At 41.3% G+C, this 21,963-nt stretch overlaps 1 protein-coding gene across 1 annotated transcript; it reads left to right on the forward strand.

Annotated features, from left to right (window-relative positions):
* The first annotated feature begins 19,033 nt into the window (after positions 1–19,033).
* LOC124106622 (protein phosphatase 1 regulatory subunit 26-like) lies at positions 19,034–21,641 on the forward strand. The gene is given in 5 exon segments (XM_046464267.1): positions 19,034–19,154; positions 19,936–20,361; positions 20,415–20,872; positions 20,929–21,065; positions 21,407–21,641. Coding segments are annotated over 5 exon segments (1,377 nt in total).
* The last annotated feature ends 322 nt before the right edge of the window (positions 21,642–21,963 follow it).

Raw genomic sequence — 21,963 nt, forward strand, 5'->3', positions numbered from 1 at the left:
TTTGTTTCTTTATTGTATCCATTCACCCACATCAATAATTTAGTGAATGTTATAATTCCAATCTAAAAAACAACCAAAAAAGCAAACTGAGGGGTATGGGAAGAGAGGAGTGATGGTGATGGAAGTCACCAGGTAACTGCTTTGTAATTTATTGAGATGTACCTCAGGAACATCTACCTCTGTTTAGCGTGTTTTAATTTACAGAATGAATTTTAAAAGCAACTGTTACCAAGTAAATATAATTTAATGTAAAAATATAACATGAAGTACAAATATTAAAATTGTTAAACAAAGAACAAATAAATTTCAAATTCTATACAATATAAACAGTTATGTCTTTGAAACAGAAAGACAAGCTCCTGCTCTGAGTCTTGCAGGTTAATTCCAGCTGTGGTGCACTGCAGGTATTATCTCTCCTGTGTCCCGGCGCCAAAGTCTCTGCTCTCCCAGGTGTCTTATGGAATCTATAAAATAGAAAAAAAGTAAAAAGGGAACTTGGGATGATGAGTTGCTGGCCACAGAGAGTGGCCAGGACCACAATTACCTCAGGATATGCAAGATGAATTTGGGAACTGATCTCTCCTGGGGTCTGGGCAGGGAGCACTGAGGCTGGTATGCTGCCCTCAGCTGAGGATATTGTCTGTGGGCAGAGAGGGTCTATGAATGTCCTTAGGAGCAAATTCCCAAGCACATTCACCTTCAGAACCTTCTGAGGCTGCTCCCCAAGAGAGTGAACATGAGGCAATGGGAAGGGTTCTCTAGGACATTTGGGTGTAAAGGCTGAGTAGCACATATCTGGGACTCTGAGGAGCAGCACCTGTGATGACAAAGGTTGGAACAAGGAGCCTGCTCCTCCAGCCCTACCTTCTGTAGTGCCATTTCTCAGACAGCTTCTTGCACTGATTTTAACCAAATTGTACCTTCCCTTGCATGACCATGGTCACATGCAACTATGGCACCTTCAGTGCTCTAATTGCTTCTGATGGATTGCATAAAGTGCAACAAAGAAACTTAAGGAAGCAATGGAGAATATGTGGACTGACATTACCTCTACTCTCCCTCCCATTCTTTCCACACTCACATTTTCTCTTCCTAAACTGCTTTATCACCTTTGCTGCATTGAACCCACATTTTAAATCAGGAGAGGGCCTCTGGAAACAATTCGTGTTAGGGGACCTACATTCCAATTGTATAATCTTGACCAAGGAAAGGAAGGGTACATTCATGCATGCTCAGAGCCAGCAAAGGCAGGAGAACCCAGCTATTCACTGGTCACTAAAACAGAGCCAGATTGTTTGTGTCTCATGGATCAGGCAACAATTCAGTATTTCTGATGCCCCCTACAACTCAAGCTAAGTGCATGACCATGCAGGATTGTTCAGCATGATTCAGTGTTGTCGCCTGTGGTCAAAACCAGGGCAAGATAAGAATGTTAGTGCAGAGAGATTTAACAGACATTGAAGGGCCAAGGACCTCAAAGATCTGGATGAGGGAAGCACCTTTAGAAAAGTCATAAAAGTGGGAAAGATGAAACATGGAAAATCTATAGAGTCTCTACATAAGAAAGAATTAATAAGAGAAACCAATAGAAAATCAATTGCAGATTTCTGGTCCTTTTCTCCTCCTCCTCATCCTCTAGCTCAGTTTCTATGTCTTCTCTGTGGACCATGGCCGTGATGGTGATGATGTGGCCTTAGAAAAAGGAAAGGCAGACATAAAGTCAAGGTGAGAACTTGAGTTGTTGTTCTAGAGCCCACAGTCAAAGTTCTCCATTCCTCCTCTTGTCCGCACTCCTGTCTCCTGGCCTCCATCACCTCACCTCTGCACTGAGGAATAGATACAGGATCCCAAGAGCTCTTTTCCAGGTCACATTTTTTCCACTGTACTTGGTAAGGATTCTGTGTCATCCTGTTCCTCCAGGAGGTGAACACAGTCTTCCTGATTTTCCAGACTTAGGCATTTTAAATACAAGCAAAATCAGATTTTCCTCCAGAGCTTGGCAATTAGATGAATACTGGAAGTCAGAAACATGTTCAAGGAGGAACTTCTTCTGACTCTTTTACAGGAGAACACAGTAGTCTGTCCAGGGAGAACTGAAACAATTTTCTTTAAGTCCCCCATATTTGGGAGTTTATTTTCATCCAGAAAGACAAAACACTGAAGAGAAAGTGCTGCTCTAAGAAGAGAACATTCAGAGGGGATTTGTGACTTCTTACTCACTGCTTAACACTAGTGAGAGCTTCAATTACAGGTTCACAAAATGCCTCTAAGAAAGTATGTCCCACTAGATTTTTTCCATTGTGGGTCAAACCTAAAATGAAGATCTAATTTCTTTCATGCACAATGCCAAAAAATATTCAATAATGAAAGCCAAGCTACATGATGCTTAGAAGAGGCAAATTTAGGACACAGTGGGACTTAACATGGAAGATTGCATTTAACTGGCAAAGCAAAAGGTTGTCTTCTAACGAACAGGATGTCAGTAGGTCTGCTAACTCTTATTTTTATAAAAGAAATACATATTTCTGTTTATTTCTATTCCATTCCCATTCCTCATTTCCCACATGAGTAGGTGAACTCAAATCTTACCATGAAACCTTTCCCATTTTGTCATACCCCAAGGGCTGTTCCTACCTGTAGGCTCTTCCTCATCACTGCTTGAATCATAATCTTTGCTCCATGTCCAACCTTTAGAGACACAAACATCAGCAACAGAGTTACTTAAGATTGTCTCATGCTTTCTTCTGCACAATTAAGCTCATGATGGTTGCTAGGGTTGGATGTTTTTTTTTTAAATCCCACACTGGATTGTGTGATTGAGGCTTGGTCCTCAGAATGGCCATATGAGGGTTGTGACACCTGTATGAGGAAAGGTCTGCTTGGAGGTGATGGGGCCATTTGAGGGTATGAGACTCAGAAGTAAGAATATAGATTTCTCAAACCCTTGTTAGATTCTGGTTATATAAGAAGATCAAATAAATAATCTGGTCCCTGCTGGCTTCCTGTCTCCCCCTTGTGATGTCTCCCTCCTGCACCTACATCCATGCTGACACCATCAATCATGCAATGCAGCTAAGAGGGCATTCACTAAAGCCAAGTGTTTGCCAGTGCCATGCTTTTGTATCTCCATAAATGTAAGCTAAACACACCTGAATACATTATTCAGTTTCAGGGTTTCCTTATTAGAAAAAAAACATAGTGATACTAATATTAATAGTCAGGATCACTGTGATCTCTGTTCGGCTTCTCAGACCCTCTCTGAGCTCTGGGGAGTCAGAGGCCTCAAACAGGATGCTGCCAACAATTGCAAACCTTCTAGTGAGAGAGTGGAGCTGTAAGGAGTCAAATTTTAACTACTTCCTTCCATTGGCACATTATCACTCTCTCCTTGAAACAGACCAAGCTGTCATGCAAACTGTAATGCCAACAGGCCAGGAGGGAAAACCGCAGCCAAGCACAAAGCTTGCTATCATACAGTGTGTAGCTAATACTCTTTCTTGTTAAAGTTGCCTTCAGTGAGGTCTCAGTTGGCAACAGACACCCCCATGAGAATTCGCACACTCAGGAAATTGTGTATGTCATCTCCAGGAAATCATATCATATTATAACAGAAAGAGAAACTAAAGAGCAACATTTAAATTTCAGAGGAAGAAAAGCAACCTTACCATGGCTTTCGATGGGGTCTCTCGACCCATGCTTTCTCCAGGAATGAACTCCACTATGCCATTTGGGGGAACTAGGGGGATGCAGAATGACTATTAGTATACTGATTTATTGCTTATGAATTGTTCAGGGCATTTCTTGATATGGACAGCAGTGAAAATATACAGCAAAGAGAAGAACAAGAATGAATGAGAAGCAGAGCCTTTGGGTTTTCAGCTAGACTGGAACGCGGTGTGATATGTGCGTTTCATATTTTGTACCCCTAGGGGAATATTACCTCTAGAGATGACCACTGAGGCCACTTGTGGTCATCTCTAGAGTCCTAAAACCAGTACTTCCAAAATTTTTTAAAAGTATGCAAAATATTTCACATCTCTGTAGGAGATATGAGTACACTAATATATTGGAATAACCTGGAGTATGATATATTGCTAAGTGATGAATACAGTTCCGTATGCCAAAGCATCACCGTAAGGACAATTTCCTGAATTCTTAATGCTTCTTTCACTTACAGAGTAAAGAACCTGGATCTTTTGGCTCAGTATCATCTCTGTCTACAGAGAGGGCCTAGTAACCAGAACTTTAGATCTGGGTGTCATGAAGTAGGAAGGAATTATATCAAACAAATAATGCATTAGTATGGGTTTTTATCTTTAGAAAATGGATGCTTGTGCTGGGCATGTTAGAAGAGAATTTCTGAAGAAGCTCCTACAGCCTGATAAACGCATATACAATTATTACACATGGACATGCTCAGAGATACCTCCATAAGCTCATTCACATAAATGCACACCACCCAAAAGACAGCTTGTTTCAGGATCATAATAGATTGCCATAATCCTTCACTGGATTATCACTTTTTCACCACATCCCAATGCTCATTTCCAAAAGAAATCTGAATTCAGGGTAACTTTTTACATAGAAACTGGAAGGAATGTCTGACCTATGTAAATATAGAGGTTTTCCTCAGCATGTTAGGGAGCTGAGAATACTTACATTTCTCATTGGCTGCAGAGGCTACCTGTAGTTTCATAAAGGAAGACAATGTGAGCAGGAGATCATTTGCACAAGTCTACTTTTGACTGTGGTGACATTAGATAAATAGATGGGAAGCAGCAGTTGGGGCAAAGATCACAAAGTAATGCAGAGAGGGCACTTGTAAAAAGACATGAGCTTTGAATGAGGGATTTCTCAGGTACAATTTGATGACATGCACAAAATTCATTTTCTACCAAGGAAAAGTGCCACTGAGGAAAATGCTCACTACAATCATTTGACAATGGTTGTTGTCATATGTGAATATCATCTTGAATCATTCTCACAGGTAATAGATGTGTAGTTGTAATTACATCACAAAAGAAATTGTATGAGTCACCTCATGAAATATGAACACTGTAATATTTCCATGTATAAATTTGAACTAAAAGGAACAAAACAACACTTATATCTTATGTTAGACAAGAGTCACATTACCTCAGCAAAATAATTTGGTTGGTCTCCTCCCAAATCAATTGATGCCACCTCCATGATGACTCAATAGCAATCTAGGGAAATACAGTGTAACTGTAAGTACATTGGTTTTCTGATGAATTACTCCAGGGACTTACTGTGGATATGGGTCTGGAGTGTATGGATATGGTTGCTTAACACAGAGAGACTCAGTTGCTGCTGGAACATGATTGTTTATGAATGGCAAGAGAAGGAGCATATCAAGAAATAAAAATTAAAAATAGACAAAAAAATGGAAGGAACTACAATGAGAAACAAAATATTCTACTGTTACACTAGAAGGTTTCATAATTCTTTTAAGGCAGTTGTCAGATCTATCAGGAAGAAAAGAAAAAGTATCATTTTAAATCAGTCATCTCTGTTATGGGTACAATTACTTCCACCCAAATACAAGTTTAAGTCCTAACACCAGTACCTCTTTATTGGGTTTGAAATGAAAGTCATTGTGATATTAGCAATTAAATGTATCCTCTTGGAACAGGGTGGACCCATTCTCCAAATAGGGCATCTGTTCTCATGAGAAGATGGGGCACATTCATGAAGGACTAATACCTTGTGATGATGGAAGCAGAGAGTAAAGTGCTGCAGTTGAAAACCAAGCAGATCAAGGATGGCCACCAAACCAGCAGAAGTTAAGAATGGACAGGAAAAATTATTCCCTAAAGTTTTCAGAAGTAGCATGTTCCTGCTAACAGGTCAATGTGGGATTTCTAGGGAATAGATAGTATAGTTGCATTACTTCAACCCAAGAAAGCTGGTACTTAGATATGGCAACCCTAGGAATTTACCAAAACCATTATCAATCACATAGATCTATTTGGCATTTGTACAAATGCTTCATACAACAGCGAGAGAATAAAATTTGTTTTCAAGTTAACATGAGGTATTCATCAAGATAGAGTACATTTTGGCCCTAAACATTCCTTGGCATGTTGAGAAATTGTGCAAATTTGCTGTCAGGAGAAGAGAAGTTGGCAAATTGGAGGAAGGATGCACCCATGGCAGTTCTTCAGTGCCAGACTTAGAAGGCAAGAAGACTGCTTCTCAGTGAGTGGGGGGGGGGGACTAAAGGAACTCACCAAAACTTAATACTGAATGAAAAAAAAATCCTAGAGGCATATAAAGTCAGAATCTTAAGTAAAATAAATCATGCATTACAAGACAGAAGCAAATTTAACATGAGAGAACCTTTATATCTTGCAGCTCCACAACCTGTAATGCAAACAGCATGAATACTACTCCTTCCTCTCAGGTGGACAAAAGAGGGGTTTCACTAAAACTCAATAGTGGATACTCAGGGAGTCTTAGAGAATCAGAGACTTGGGTCCATTAAACAAAGACAAAAAAGAAGGATCCAAGCTGATGGTGGCAGAAGCATCAGCCACAGCAGCAGGAATAGTGGCCCTGCTAGATCACAGAAAGAGGGAAAATGCACAGAAACAAAATAGATTCAGTATGAAAATCCTGAGATCAGAGAGGCAGTGTTTCCTTGGCTGAAGAAGAGGGTTCTTTGCACTGTACACTGGTGCAAGAAGGGAGCTCTGTGATTCCTGGTGTCCCCAAAGAGCAAGGCAGGAGCCACCTTGACACAGCCAAGTTGATGCAGCCACTGCAGGAGCCTGGAGCTGGGAGATATGAGCAGGTATGCATGCATGGTCCTGAACGGCACCTGCCACGGGACCTAGGCTTTGCCTGGCTGAGCTAGAGCAAAAGGAATGGAGAGCATTTTCCCCTGGAGAACTCAAGTCAGAGATGTGCAGGAAAACTCTGGTCCCTTCCCCCTTGAGTCTGGTGCCTCCCAGGACCAGCTGAAGGGAGTTGAGAATTTGAAGGAGCTTGTGTAAAAATGGGCTCCTGTGAAGAGCTTCCCAGACAATAAGCCCAGGAAGCATGGAAAGGTCACATCACAGGCAGCGGGGGGTGGGGGGAAGCTGACTAGCAAACCCATAGTTGGATATAAGAACAAGATTCATAAAATCACCTCATTAAATGTAGAAAAGCTCTTGACGAAAAAGGAGAAACCATTAATTTCAAAAATAATGGATAAACCTGGAATAGAAGGAACTTAATTTCAATATTATAAAAGCCATATATGAGAAATGCAAAGCCAATATCACACTGAACAGAGATAAAAATGAACGGCCTTTCTCCATATCAGGAACAAGACTAGAATTTTGCCTATTTTATTCAATATATTTTTCTGAAGTAAAGTCAGAAAAATCAGTCAAAATTAGGAAATTAAAAGGATACAAAAAGAAAAAGTCAAATTGTCCATGTTACCTGGTGACATGATTCTATATTTAGAAGGCCCCAAATTTTTCACCAGAAGAATTCTAGAACTAATAAATTTAGCAATGTAGCAGGATAAAAGATCAACACTCATAAATCAATAGTGTCACTATACTCCAACATTGATGGCACTGATATAGAATTCAAGAAAACCATCTCTTTTACAATAATGGGAAAAAGCACCTGGGGATAAATCTACCAAACAGGGTGTAAGATCTCTACACAAAAACTATAGAACACTGAAAAGGAAATGGAAGGGGCAAAGAACTTCTGTGTTCTTGGATAGGCAGAATTAATATTGTCAAAGTGGCCATACTATCAACAGCAATATCCAGATTCAATGAATTCAATACAATCCCCTTGAAATTACAAATGATATTCAGTATAGTATTAAAAAACCAGCCCTGAAATTCATTTGGGATGATGATGATGATGATAATAATAATAATAATAATAATAATAACAAAAATAATAATTATTATTTTTATTATTATTTGCCAAAGCAATTCTGAGCAAGAATAACTAAGGTAAAAACCATCACAATACCAAGTCTTATAATTTACTACAGAGATGAGTAGCAAAAACAGTATCTAATGAACTGAAAATAGATATGAAGATCCATGGAATAGAATATACCACACAGAGACAACCCACCTCATACTTACAGCCACCTGATACCAGACAAGACCACCAAAACACATGTTAGAGAGGACATCATGGTTTAAACAAATGGTTCTGGGAGACTGGATAAGCATAGAAATACAGGGAAGCATAGCAGAAAGAAGGTACACTGACACAATGTTGGTGGGACTATAAATTATTATGACAACTCTGGAAAGCAATGTGTGGATTTCTGAAAAGCCCAAGAGTATAATCCACAGTACTCAGCCCTTACACTCCTCTCTGCTTATTCTAGAGAACTACAAGTCAGAATACTATTGTGATACAATCACTTCAATGTTTGTAGCATTCACCATAAATACAATTGTAAGATCAACCCAGATGTCCATCACCAGTTGAAGGAATCAAGTGCACAAAATTAAAAGGTAACTAGATCTTCTGGAACTATAGCACTGCTGAATGACTCAAAGCACATAAATTTGTACATGTTAAACAAAAGAAGAATTGGAACTCTGAATCAACTAGAATCATTATTGCAGAATGGACACAATGACAGGATTTCCACAGTACCTTTGTTTGACTTTTCCTTGGGCATAACACTGTTTGGTGGCCAGAGGCCATCTCCTCTGGACCGAGGCTTGTGGAAGTCTTCTGCATTTTGGGGTTCTTACATTTATATGGGAGGAAACAGCCTGGGAAATGTGATAAAACAAAGTTAGCTGTTGACAATGTGCTAGCAAGTAAACATAGGGTCATCAATAGTAATTCAAATAACAGTTCAACCAGTTTTAATTGATAAGTGATAATTGTAAATATCTGGGGGTATAATTTGAGCTTTGAATTCAAGTATTTATTATACACTAATAGCATGCCCAGCAACTTAAATATTTCTTGTATTTTTTTATTCTGTCATTTTCAACAACAAGAATGATAATTATGTTAGTAGGAATAAGTCTGGGACAAAGGAAAAATGCTGCATAATATCACTCTTTCATGGAAACTGAAAAATTGATCATAGAACATGAGGGTAGAATATTAGTTAGAAGAGCAGGGAGATAATGTTACAATTGAATATTAGAAAAAACTTCTGATGTATTTTTGCAGTCTGTGAGCAGAGTTAAAAATAATAAAATCTGGGTCTGGCATTGTGGCTCATTTGGATAGTGCTGGCCTAGCATGTGGGAGGCACTGGGTTTGATTCTCAGTACCACATTTAAATAAATAAATAAATAAAGATTCAATAATAATTAATATTTTTTTAAAAAATAATAAAATCTATGTTTAATGAATTTTGAAGGAGGAATTTGAATGTCATCAGATTTTACAGTACTGAACTCATTTTTCACCATTGGGGCAGCAAAGCACCTGAGTCAGATTGAGCTTTAGGATAACATTGTAATGTGTGAGGTCTAAAACCCAACACAATATTGTGTGTGCAAAAACTAAGGCAGAATTATAGAAAGGCAGAGAGAAAACAGTGACCATCAGCTGTGGTTATCTGGCTTTTGTTCAAATCCTACTGCAAAACATTACATACCTGTGCTGTTAAATAAACCCCTCTGTTTCTCAATTGTTTGCAATAGTGTGCATCTGATCCATGTAATGATATAAGGCTGACATTGATCACATCCAGGCATCCTAAGAAGACTGGTGCTTCATATGGGTGCTAAAGTGTCCTTTCATTAAATAGGACACTTCATTAAATGTGTGGAAAAATAAGCTCAATCGTTGACAGTTTTTGAACAGAGAGGTGTCAAACAGAGGTCATCCTCCAGAGCAATGGGTGAAGAAAGTCTATTTCTCATTCTTTACAGATGGATATCTGTAAAGCTCATGGAGAATATCTGTGACCTCCTGTGACTCATCAGCCTGAAGGGATGGGTGGAGCAGAGTCTGTCCACCACAATTTTGAGTTTAGATGTTCATAATTTGGAGATTTTATTTGACTTTCCCAGATTCACAACAGTGATGATTGGTGGATGTGGGACAGGAATGTAGCTGTTTACTTAGGACCAGAGATTCCTGAGCACTTGAATCCTCTAGTGGATACCCTAGAACCAGGAACCCAGAACTCTTCTCAGTTCTTTTCAAATATTCCTTCCTTCAGGCCTCCTTGGTATGAGGTTTCAGTAGCAGACACCATGAGAAATGTTCAAGTTATAACCCAGGCTCCTGTCTCTTCATTACAATTACTGACTTAAAAATGATTATTTCATGCAAATGAAGCCTATCTGAAGGTCAAGGGTAGAGTCCACATTGTAGCCATCCTTTCCCAGGGTCTCCTCAATGCCAACTGCCTCTCAGTGAGCAGGCCTGATGAGTAGTTGACCACCCAAATCATCAGGGCTCTATAGGGCACACAAACTGTTTCAGAACTTGGGTCATTCTAAACCAACTGCCACTTGATGGCTGTGCCAAGAATGAAGTTTCCTTGTGCTTTCCCCTCCTAGATGGCCTGTTAATGTGAATTAATGGGGGGAAACAGATATCCTGGGCTGATGCTTTGGTGTTTCAGTGTTAGAAGCTTGCCTGCCCCCAGGTCTGCAGACTAATATTCTGAGCCACCATCTGAGCAGCCAGACAAGGCCTGGTTGAAACGTCATTTCTCCAGATACACCAGCTCTGATCAGGCATATTTCTGCTCCTGGCCTTCTAAGCCTCTTCCTAGATCCTGTAGGGCCAGGGGACAGAGATTTATCTGCCTATATGGACCCACCACTAACTACAACCTGTGAACCTCACCAATGGATCCTCCCTGAAGACCACTGAGGCCCTCATTTCCTCTATTATTGGACATCCACTCCACTGACCTCAAGGCACTGTCCTTTTTGCCTCCTTTCCAGTCGCCCCCAAACACCAGGGATCCTGTAGTCATAACCAATTGGAAACTTTTCCTGAAATCTGAGTCCTATTTTCTTTTATGAATGTCTTGATTTAGACTTTTCTAACATTATGTTTAGATGTTCATATACATTGAGATGAGTTTGGTTTCTAATTGCCCTTTCATGGGATATATATTGCCTTACTTAGCGTCCATATACTCTCTCTCAAATTTATTCATCTCATGAAAGCAAGGTCAATGTCCTCCTACTCTAATTCACTTTAAGGGCACAAATGATATTTTCATTAGGAATTGTTTATATTTATAAATTTAGAAAAGCTTTTTCAGTAACCAGGTCAATAGAACAAGCAAATATATGAACTGAGTGATAAAATAATATCACCAAACACTTAAATCTCAAGAGAGAAGATTCAGCATTGAAGATGAAAAAAATCAAGAGGAAAATATATTCAGTAAACTTTAACTGCCCATTGAAGAAACAGCCTTGAAAATATCACTGACAACATACCTTCCCCACAGCAGATTAGATTTCCCATGGTCAACCAAGAACTCAAAACCTCTCTAGTCTTCTCCAACTTTAACTGACACCACTTCGCTCACCACACCAACTGAGTGGAAATGGAAGGTAAGTTCTGCATCCCACATTACCATGGTGACTGGTCAACATGGAACTTTCATTGTGAGCACATGCCACATTCTGAGCTGCTACTCTTAGTAAGTGTATTTTAAGTGTATTTTACATGTCCAAGTGTGTTGTTGAAGTGTTTGTGTATTGCTTCAAAAACTGAAACCTAGACCCACACATTAATATTCCCTGTTTATGAAAATAAGTTAAATCAGAAAAAAAGGATTTACTCCCAAAATGACTTCATTGACCATAAAATCATGGGATGAAAGGGACGCATAGCTACACTTTTGAGAATAAAAGAAGATTCCATTCCTGGTTTGTAATGCTAAACCTACACATGTCTCAATCTTTCTGAATCTCCAATCATTTGCAGATAGAGAAAATTAAAACATATTTTTGGTTCAGAATGAAAATATATACAAAGTATTATCTTTTAAAAGTTGAAGAAATTTTCCAAAGGGAGAAATTTTAAATCACATCCTCCTTATTTGAAATATAAAAACAAAACTTTTTTCTATTTAGTATGATTTAATCCAGTCATTTGAATTAAACTTTCTCTTCCATGACTCCTGCTGTGGAATCCATTCTTTTGTTTCTCATCCTACCCTGTCATCTCATACCACAAAAAGTTATGGTTGAACATGCACATGATGAGGTCTATACCAACAATGTATGCAATGCCTTCGCATTGTAAAAACTATCTATGCTAAACCCAAGGCCAATATCATTACTAAATGAGAAAAACAGAAAGCACTCCCACTAAAGACAGAAACAAGATGGGGTTGCCCTCTTTGAAACTCTAGTCAGAGCAATCAGACAGATGAAAGAAATTAAAGTGATTTGCATAGAATAAGAACTCCAATTATCACTATTTGCTGATGACATACTTCTATATTTAGAAGATCCAAAAAAATCCTCCAGAAAGCTTCTAGAACCAATAAATGCATTCAGCAAATTAGGATATAAAATCAATTACCCATGAATCAAATGCATTTCTATATATAAGCGATGAATCCACAGCAAGAGAAAGTAGGAAAACCTCCCCATTCACTCTAGCCTCAAATAAATAGAATACTTGGGAATCAATTTAACAAAAGAGGTGAAAGACCTCTACAATGAAAACTATAGAACACTAAGGAAATAAATTGAAAAAAATCTTAGAAGATGAAAAGATTTCTCATGTTCTTGGATAGGCAGAATTAATATAGCCAAAATGGCTATACTACAAAAACTTTTAGAAAGATTAAATGCAATTCCTATTAAAATCTCAATGACATTCTTTTTTTATTAAAAACACCAGGCTAAGGCTAATGCTCTCCCACATGGGGTCTTTCCCCTGTGGCCTCTCCTGACCCTCTTTCTGGCTTTGACTATGCTTTCCCTCAGGGAAGTTATTCCCTGGGGACCTTCAGGATCTTCTTTTTGCTTGGGGCTTTTTCTATCTCCCAGGTTGAATCTGCCTGAGAAGTTCTCAGGATATTCTTCCTGGCCCCAGCAACTCAGGCAACTCTGGACAAGGCAACTCTGGACACACCAGCAACTCTGGACACATTGAGGAGCCATTCCCTCCTAGTACCCCACGGGAGGCCACAAGCCGAGTGGATAGGTAACTACAGGAAGCACCTTGGATGCAACTGCTGCCATTGCTGTGGCTGTTTCTCCTGCTGATTCTGATTCCATTACTACAGGGGATTGTAGAGGTGTTGAGTATAAGAATCCCACTGGGATTGGCACTGGATGGGGCACAGACATTTGCACATGGGGTTGTATTGCTTAGGACCAAGGACATAGGTGTCCTGGCACATAAAGCAAAGGTGTTGGGGCTGGCATCTGGGCCTCCAAACATGGCATGCTCTGTGCTCCAGGCACTACCACCTCTGCCTGCTCCTCTCCTTCCAGGGACTATGCCACAGCACCAAGCTGTTGGGCTCCCATAACAGGTACAACCTTTGGGGGCAATGGATCTGCCAATGCTGACCTCTCAGCCTGAAGTAGCCTTCAATGTAGTACTTCACGCTCATCCATCACCTACTGCAAGGCTGCCTGTGCCACGAGTGGTAGCATCATCACACTCCTCACGCAGCTGTTGCAGCTCAGAGGCCAAAGCTGCCTCACACTCCTCCACATGATCCTGCAGCTGACAGACCCCACTCCCCTGCTGCTCCCACAGCCTGGCCACCACTTGAATGCCCAGAGCCAGGGCACTCCAGGTTCACACCCTCTTGAGATCTCCAGACACCTGAGAGTCCACCACCACAGTGCAAAGTGGGTCCTCTACCTTGTTCTAGGGATGAGATCAAAAGGCCATGTAGAAATCTGGGCCACCACCATTCAGTAGAACTTCATTATTAATGAATTGGACCACCTCCTTGTGGCAAAAGCGCCTGGCATGGTCGCCAAACTCCACTGCCATTGCTGCTGCGGTCTTTATTTCTTGATTTCATGAAAACAAGGTGGATGTCCTCCCCCTGTTCATTTATTCACTTTTCTATTAAAATATTTATTCATTTTAATTTGTTATATATGATGGCAGAATTCAATTCATTTCATATTATACATAGAGATCACCATTTTTCAAGTCTCTGGTTGTACACAAAGTATTTTCGCACCATTTATTTCTTCATATATGTACTTAGGGTAACAATGTCTAACTAATTCCACCATCATTTGTACCCCCATGCCCTCTCATCATCATTTGTACCCTCTCCCTTCCCTTGCCCTATCTAAAATTCCTCCATTTCTCCCATGCCCTGCTATCATCATTATGAGTCAGCATCCTCATATCAAAGAAAGCATTTGGCCTTTGGTATTTTGGGATTGGCTTAGTTCACTTAGCATTATATTCTCCTACTTCAACCATTTATTTGTAAATGCTATTATTTTATTCTCTTTTTGTTCTGAGTAATATTCCTTTGTGTATATATACAAAAGTTTCTCTATGTATTCTTCTATTGAAGGGCATCTGGTTGGTCCCTCAATTTAGCTATTGTAAATTGTGCTGCTATAAACATTGATGTGTCTATGTCCCTGTAGTAGGCTGTTTTTCAGTTCTTTACATCTAGGCCAAGGAGTGGGATAGGTCAAATGGTGGTTATGTTGCAAGTTTCCAAGAAATCTCCATACTTACTTCTAGAATGGCTACACCAAATTACAGTCCCACAAGCAATGTATGAATGTGCCTTTTCCCCCACATCCTGGCCAACTCTTATTGTTGTTTGTAATCTTGATGGCTGCCATTCTGACTGGAGTGAGATGGAATCTTAGAGTACTTTTGATTTGCATTACATCTCTACCAAAGAATGACAATCTTCATAGAATTAGAAAAAGGAATCACAAAATTCATTTGGAAAAACAAGAGGCCTAGAATAGAAGAAGCAATCCTCAGCAAGAAGAATGAAGCAGGAGGCATCACAATATCAGAACTTAAACTATACTATGGAGCAATAGTAACAAAAACAGCATGGTATTGGTACCAAAGGACACATGTGGAACAATAATACTACAATACAAGACACAGAGATGAACCCACATAAATATGCTTATCTCATAGTAGACAATGGTGCCAAAAATATACATTGGAGAAACATAGCCTCTTTAATACATGATGCTGGGAAAACTGGAACTACATATGTAGCAAAATGACATTCAACCACTATCTCTCACCTGCACAAAAATCAACTGAGTGTGGATCAAAGATTGACAGAACAGAGTCTATGTACCCAATAGAAGAAAGAGTTCACTCAAATCTTCCTCACCTGACTTTCTGAACAAGACTTCTAAAGTGCAAGAAGTAAAATCAAGAATCAATAATGGGATGGACAGACACTAAAAAACTTCTTCTCAGCAAAGGAAACAAGCAATAACATGATGAGAGATTCTACAGAATGGGGAAAAATCTTTATCATACAGACCTCAGATAGAGCACTAATCTCATGTGAAGAACTTAAAAACTGAACACCAAAAAGCCAAATAACACCATTAATAAATGGGCTGAGAAACTGAACATACACTTCACCGAAGAAGAAATACAATCAATCAACACACATTGGAAAAAAATGTTCATCATCTCTAACAATGAAAGAAATGCAAATCAAAACTACTATAAGATGTCATCTCACTCCAGAATGACAATGTATCAAAAACACAGGTAATAACAAGTGTTGTGAAGGATGTGGGAAAAAAGTTACATTCATATATTGCTGGTGGGACTGCAAATTGGTCCAGCCAGTATGTGAAGCACTATGAAGATACCTCAGAAAACTTAGACTAGAAGCACCCAGCTATCCCACTCCTCAGTTTATACCCAATGGACTTAAAATCAGCATACATGTGTTTTTATTGTGTGTTTAATGTGTTGAAGCCACATCAATGCTTATAGTGGCTCAATTCACAATAGCTAAACTGTGGAACCAACATAGATGCCCTTCAACAGATGAGTGGAAAAAGAAAATGTGGTACATATATACTATAGAATATTATTCAGCCTAAAAGAAGAATGAAATTATGGCATTTGCAGGTAAATAGATGGAACTAGAGAATATCATGCTAAGTGAAATAAGCCAATCCCCCAAATCCAAAAGCTCAAAGTTTTCTCTGATAAGCAGTTGCTGATCCATAATGGGGCTGGGAGGATCAGGCAGAATCATAAAGGCACTTTGATTTGTGTTGAGGGGACAGACGGGAGAAGTGGGGCTGTGGGGATGGGAAGGACAGTAGAATGAGATAAAGATTATTACCCTATATACATGTATGATTACAATACTGGAGTGACTCTGCCACATGAACCACCAGAGGAAAAAGTTGTGTTCAATTTGTGTACAATCTGTCAAAATGCATTCAACTGTTAAAAAAAGAAAAGAAGGAAAGAAAAAGGAAAAAACACAACATTTAGAGGATAAAAAATTTATTTGGATTCTCAAGGTTTCCTACGTTGCAATCCATAAACAATTGACTCCATTCCTTAGGTCTTGAGGCAAGTGTGAACATTATAGCAGAAGAGTGTGGTGGAATAAATGAGTTCAAGACATGAAAAGGGGGAAATGGGGACTTAAGCTGTTCTGGAATCTGTTGTTTGAGCCTCTGATACAGGTGGCAGTGACAGGACCTCTCACACCTGTGCACCCCACCTCCCCAAGGTTGTGTCTGCTGGTGCCCTCCTTGTTCTGCAGGCCTAGCATGGAGCAGAAGGCATTGGAGTACCTGAGCAGGAACCTGCTGGTTGTTTTCTGGGTGGAGAAGCTGAACTCTGAGGGCGAGGCTGACAAACACTGGTGCCACCAACAGGAGAATTAGCTCTACAACATAGGGACCTGGGCCCCATGGGCAGTGCTGCCTCTGCTAACACCAAAGAAGCTGTGGACACCAAGAGCTGACTAATCCACATAGGTACCAGTGCCAAGCATATTCATTGGCAAGGCTATCTCCAGAGCTGATGATGGTGGCCATCTGTCCCACAGCAACTGGCCCCAAGGCCAGCTGTGTCAGCTCTAAGACAGCCACAGAGCCTGTAAGAGATAGAGAAGAGGGTGCTTGGGGATAAAGGACCCATCCCAACATTCCATCCTGAGGCTCTGCCTGGGCTAAGTCAGGGTATGGGGTGGGTTCAGTTGAGGGTCCTGAAAAGGGTGAGACTAGGGACAGGACTGAGCATGTCATCTGTGCAGAGAAAGATGGGAACAGGATGGGGAGCCAGGCCAAGTTGGAAATTTCCCAGAGATCAAACTCCTGATGTTCAGAGCACATCTGGTCCTCTATATCATCTTATGCTCTCTCATGATTCTGGGAGCAACTAGTATTTGGTGATTATGCAAACTTTCTCCTCTCATGGAGCAGCTGATTTAGGACTACTGAGGAGCCTTCTTCTGAGCATTGGAGTTCTAGAGAAGACAAAGTGGGAGAGTTGGAGCCCCAGATTCCTTCATCTACTCTTTTGGGCATAAAATCAGCCTTAGTCTTCAGGGACCCAGGTCAGAGGATCCTTCCAGGAATTGACCCATGGCCACTGCGCTAACTCTACTGGGTTATCGTACGCCCTAGGCCCAGCTCAGTAACGCTGTTGACATTCCTGGAGCCTTCCCTAGATGAAGCTGGGCAGCTGAGACCACTGATAAAATCTGACTCAGCAGAAAACCAAACTTGTCCTCCTACACTCTGGGTCACCCCATTATCTTGTGTCCACTGATTACGATTTCATTGCAATGTGACACTGTTACATTTCATTCATTTTTTGAAATGAGTTAATAAATGGCATTCTCTTTATTAAGCAATCTCCTGATTTTATTGATTCTTCACATTATCTAGTGTATTTTCATAGGTGGTGTTTGTTCCTCTCTTTGAGAGCCTCCTTACCACAGTAGACTGTCAAATGTCACTGGGAATTTCTTTTTTCCCCTCCTCTTGCTTCATATAGTCCAAGTGCCAAAAACTGTACTTGCCTAAGGAATGCACTGAGTCCCCATGGTTTCTGTGAATTTTGTCAGGAATGAGGTTGCACAGAGCTAAGCTCTTGAGGGTAGGTAGTAAGGCATCACTCCAATCAGAGACATAATGTCATGAAACGAAAGAAGCCTCATGATCAGAGCATTAACCAGAAGTAGATGAGAGTACATGTCTGTAGACTGACAACAATCACTTTGACTAAGTAAGGAAACACATGTGGGTTCAGCAAGGGTATATATATATATTGAATATATATATTGTATATATATATATTGAATATATATATATATTGAATATATATATTGTATATATATATATTGAATATATATATATATTGAATACTCAGCCAGGTTAATCCTACTTCCTATGGAGGCACTGCCACAAGTAAACCCTGGGTGGCTCAGGACCTGGGAGGGTGGCAATATCTGTGCCCTTGGCTGCTTAGAATATACAAGCAGAAATACTCCAGATTTTAATCAACTAAAATGGACTGTTTGTGATCTTTGTGTGTGTGTGTGTGTGTGTGTGTGTGTGTGTGATGTTTGATTTATTCATTTAAAAAAAAGTGCTTATGGAAAAAAGCAGATTTTTGTTTCCAAGAGTTAAAAGTACTCTTCAAAAAATTTAATAAAAGAACATGGATTACATGGAACTGTTTTTCTCATAAGCACTTAAGTGAGTGAATGCACCACAAAGAAACTATCACAGGCACATTGGGATACTCAGGACCGCAACTTCACCCAGCTGATGCTCACTGTGGGCGGGGTCTGCACTTGGGCACAGAATTGGGTTTCTGTTTATACCCAGGGGTGCAGGAGGTGTACAAGACTCATATACAATTAGAATACCAACAACATCCTCTGGCTACAAGGTAGACTCTGTCTCACAGCTGAATCCGAGTTGCAGAATATGGGGTGACTGGAGGACATAGGTGGCCAGCACACCTTGTTCCCACAGTGACCATGGATAACTTAGTACCACAGGGTGGAAGGTAAGAAAACCAAGGCAGCAACATCTGGCCTTGACTTAGGGGACAAGAGGCCATGGCCTACAACCAGCACCCTTCTGCCCAAGGAGGTGGGCTGCAGGAGGCATTGACAGTACTGGCTCTGTCAACGGTCAGACCCCTGACTAGGGTGCAGTTCCTGGATGGCAGATATGGAGGTATGCCAGGCTTGTCCCCAGCACTGAGCTCTGGCCAAGTTGTCTGTGGAACAAACCACCTAATTGCTGTACTTATTCACTTGTGTGCACACATCAAGAAAAGGACAGTTAGAATGTACATGCATTAAGATCTCTTAGAACCATGATCAAAAGAGGAGAACAGGAGCTGTCCTAAAAAAAGAGGTTTACGTAGATGTTAAAATCACCTAGTGACTGCAGGAGACTGGACACAAAGGGACTGGGCTGCAGAGTGAGCCACTGTCTCAGTGATGTCTCAAGAGGCACACTGGTCAGTTTACTTGCTAGCCACTGTGCTTAGAAACATTTTACTAATCCAAGGCTGTGATTACAATTTTCAGAGGAACTTCTCTGGCTGCTAGGGACCAGTGTGTCCTTTATTAAAAGCATTGTTCTGGGAGCTTCTGACAGACACTAAGGCATTTTAGTGCTTCCCAGAAGGTGGCCACTGCCTCCTTAGGCTTGAACATCTGAACCAGCAACTGGCCAGAGTTCCAGCCAGGGTGACCCTCACCGTGAAGGAAAAGACCAAACTCTGGGCTCATCAATGGCTCCTGAGCAAATCACAGAAAGCTTCAGTTAGAAACACCTTTCAAAATCAAAAGACAACATTTTCCAAAAATATTTTTTACAGCACTATAACTAATTTACAAAAAGCTACAAAAATCATATTTACCAGGACACATCTGTTAAATAAAAGCATCATGTTAGTATCCATATGTACAGGGCTATGTACAATGATTCTGGTTCTTGCTCTCCTTAGAACAACAGCCCATACCCAATGGAGCCCAGCCTGGCAGGGCTGCAGGTGGGGACAGCAGATGCAAAACAGATCCTCCACACAGTGACACCCTGCCCTCCCTGTGTCCCCCAAAACTAACCCCAGCATTAGGCAATGTTTCTGGAATACCTATGGAGGCCTGTGGGAAACAGGGCTTGGCCTCCCCAGTCAGGATGAGCAGCAAGGACTCCTTTGATCAGAGCATCCGGGCAGAAATAGAACCATTTCTGAATGAGAAAAGATAAAATGAAAACCAAAAGTGTGACAGGTATGTGGATAAGAAAACAGACTCAAACGAAAATTCTGCCCAACCCACACTGAAATCCACCCAGGAGCCCCCTGTCATGGCACTGCCCCGCCATGGTCTGATGGAGCCTGGAAGGAGTTTGTCTTCCATAGACCTTTCAGGTCAGCAAAGGTAAGAACAGCGCACAGCAGCCTCAGGCCTAAGGTTACCACAGAGCTTGAGAACCTGGGCAGCACAAGGCCTGCTGCACCCAAGCCCCAGGCAGCACAGAGCAGGAATTGCAGGGCTGAAGGTAGGGGCAGCAGTCCCAGGACCCTAGCCACCCAGCACAAGGTCTCTGACTCCAGCAGCGATGATGACATCCAGGAGGCCATCCAGCTGTGTCAGTTGGAGAAGACCAGGAAGGAGGCCAGCAGGCATCTGCCCCCAAGAGCCCAGCTCAGAAAGAAGGGGCTGAAAGTTGCCAGCAGCCTGGGCAGCTCACTGAAAAGTGCCTTCCCTGATGCCCCCAGGAGAACACCCAGCAAGAGGAACTCAGCAGTCCCCAGGGGCACAGATCTCAGCCCAAGGGGCTTGGACTCTTACCACCTCTCCAAGCCACCAAAGGATGCCACAGCTGCTGCACTTCCAGCAAGCACCACCACCAGGAGGGAGCCTATGGAAGGGGCCTTGGTGGGTCAGACACATCTGAGCTGATGTGCACTGAAGCAATTCTGGATATTTCTAAGGCCACACGTGGAGGGCAGCCATGGGCCTGCATCTGCTCCCCCAATGTGCCTTTGCACTCTAATGGGGACAGCAGCTCTGTGGACAGTTATGATAGCATAGAGCAGGAAATCCAGATGTTTTTGGCTCTGAAGGCACAGTAAAAAAGTCTGCTGGCCAGAGCCAAAAGGTGCTCACAGCCCAACCCAGGCCTACTCTCTCCACTGGGCCACAGCAGTCAGACTCTTGACCCCATGTCTCCTCTCTCTAAAACCCCAGACCTGTCACTGAGCTACAAAAGGAAACAGAGAGGTGGTAGCCATGCTGTGAGTTTGTCCACACCCAAGAAAACAAGAGAGATTAAATAAAGTGCCTAGGATGGTGATTGCAGCTGGGGCATGCTCAGTCTGGCCATAGTGGGCAGGACCCACCCAGACAGGGAAAAGCAGGTGAAGCTCCAAGAAGGGAGTTCCAGGCCAGGAGCTAGCATGTCCTCTCAAGATCTTTCATGTTCAATGACATTTGTATGTTTCAAGACCTCTGGGTAGAGGGGAAGGCAGAAGAAGAGAGGAGTGTTGGCGAGAAAGACAGCTCTAAGGACAGATGGAGCTTGCTGGACAGCCACCAGGACCTGGACACAACCATCAAGGACCTGCTAAGATCCAAGCAGAAGCTCAAGAAGAAGTGCAGGGATCCCTGGGCAGCCCAAAGGGAAAAGGTCAGGTTCAGCCCCTGAGACACAGTTGTTGCCCAAACTGTTTGTGATCTTTAACCTGAAGGAAAACTTGAATTTAGGAGTCAGGAATTTCCCCATACAAATAGGCTACCTGACTTTATTTCTCATTAGTTGGATAAGGAATTTGTAGCTAATATAACCCAAGTGTGATTTTTTAGTGCTTTTTTGAGCAGAGCATGATTTTCTCTCATGTGTGTCCCCATTCCTATGAGATGTCAGTAGTAATGCAGGCATAGTGGAGCTAGAGGAAGTTTCTGTGTTTCCTTTTTAAAATTTGCCCCCTAACAATTTGTCCTTAGGTAAATATCCTAAAAATTAACTC

Source organism: Marmota monax, unplaced genomic scaffold (assembly GCF_021218885.2).
Source record: "Marmota monax isolate L192 unplaced genomic scaffold, Marmota_monax_Labrador192_F-V1.1 WCK01_AAM20220418_F8-fsc00416, whole genome shotgun sequence".
Lineage (NCBI taxonomy): Eukaryota > Metazoa > Chordata > Mammalia > Rodentia > Sciuridae > Marmota > Marmota monax.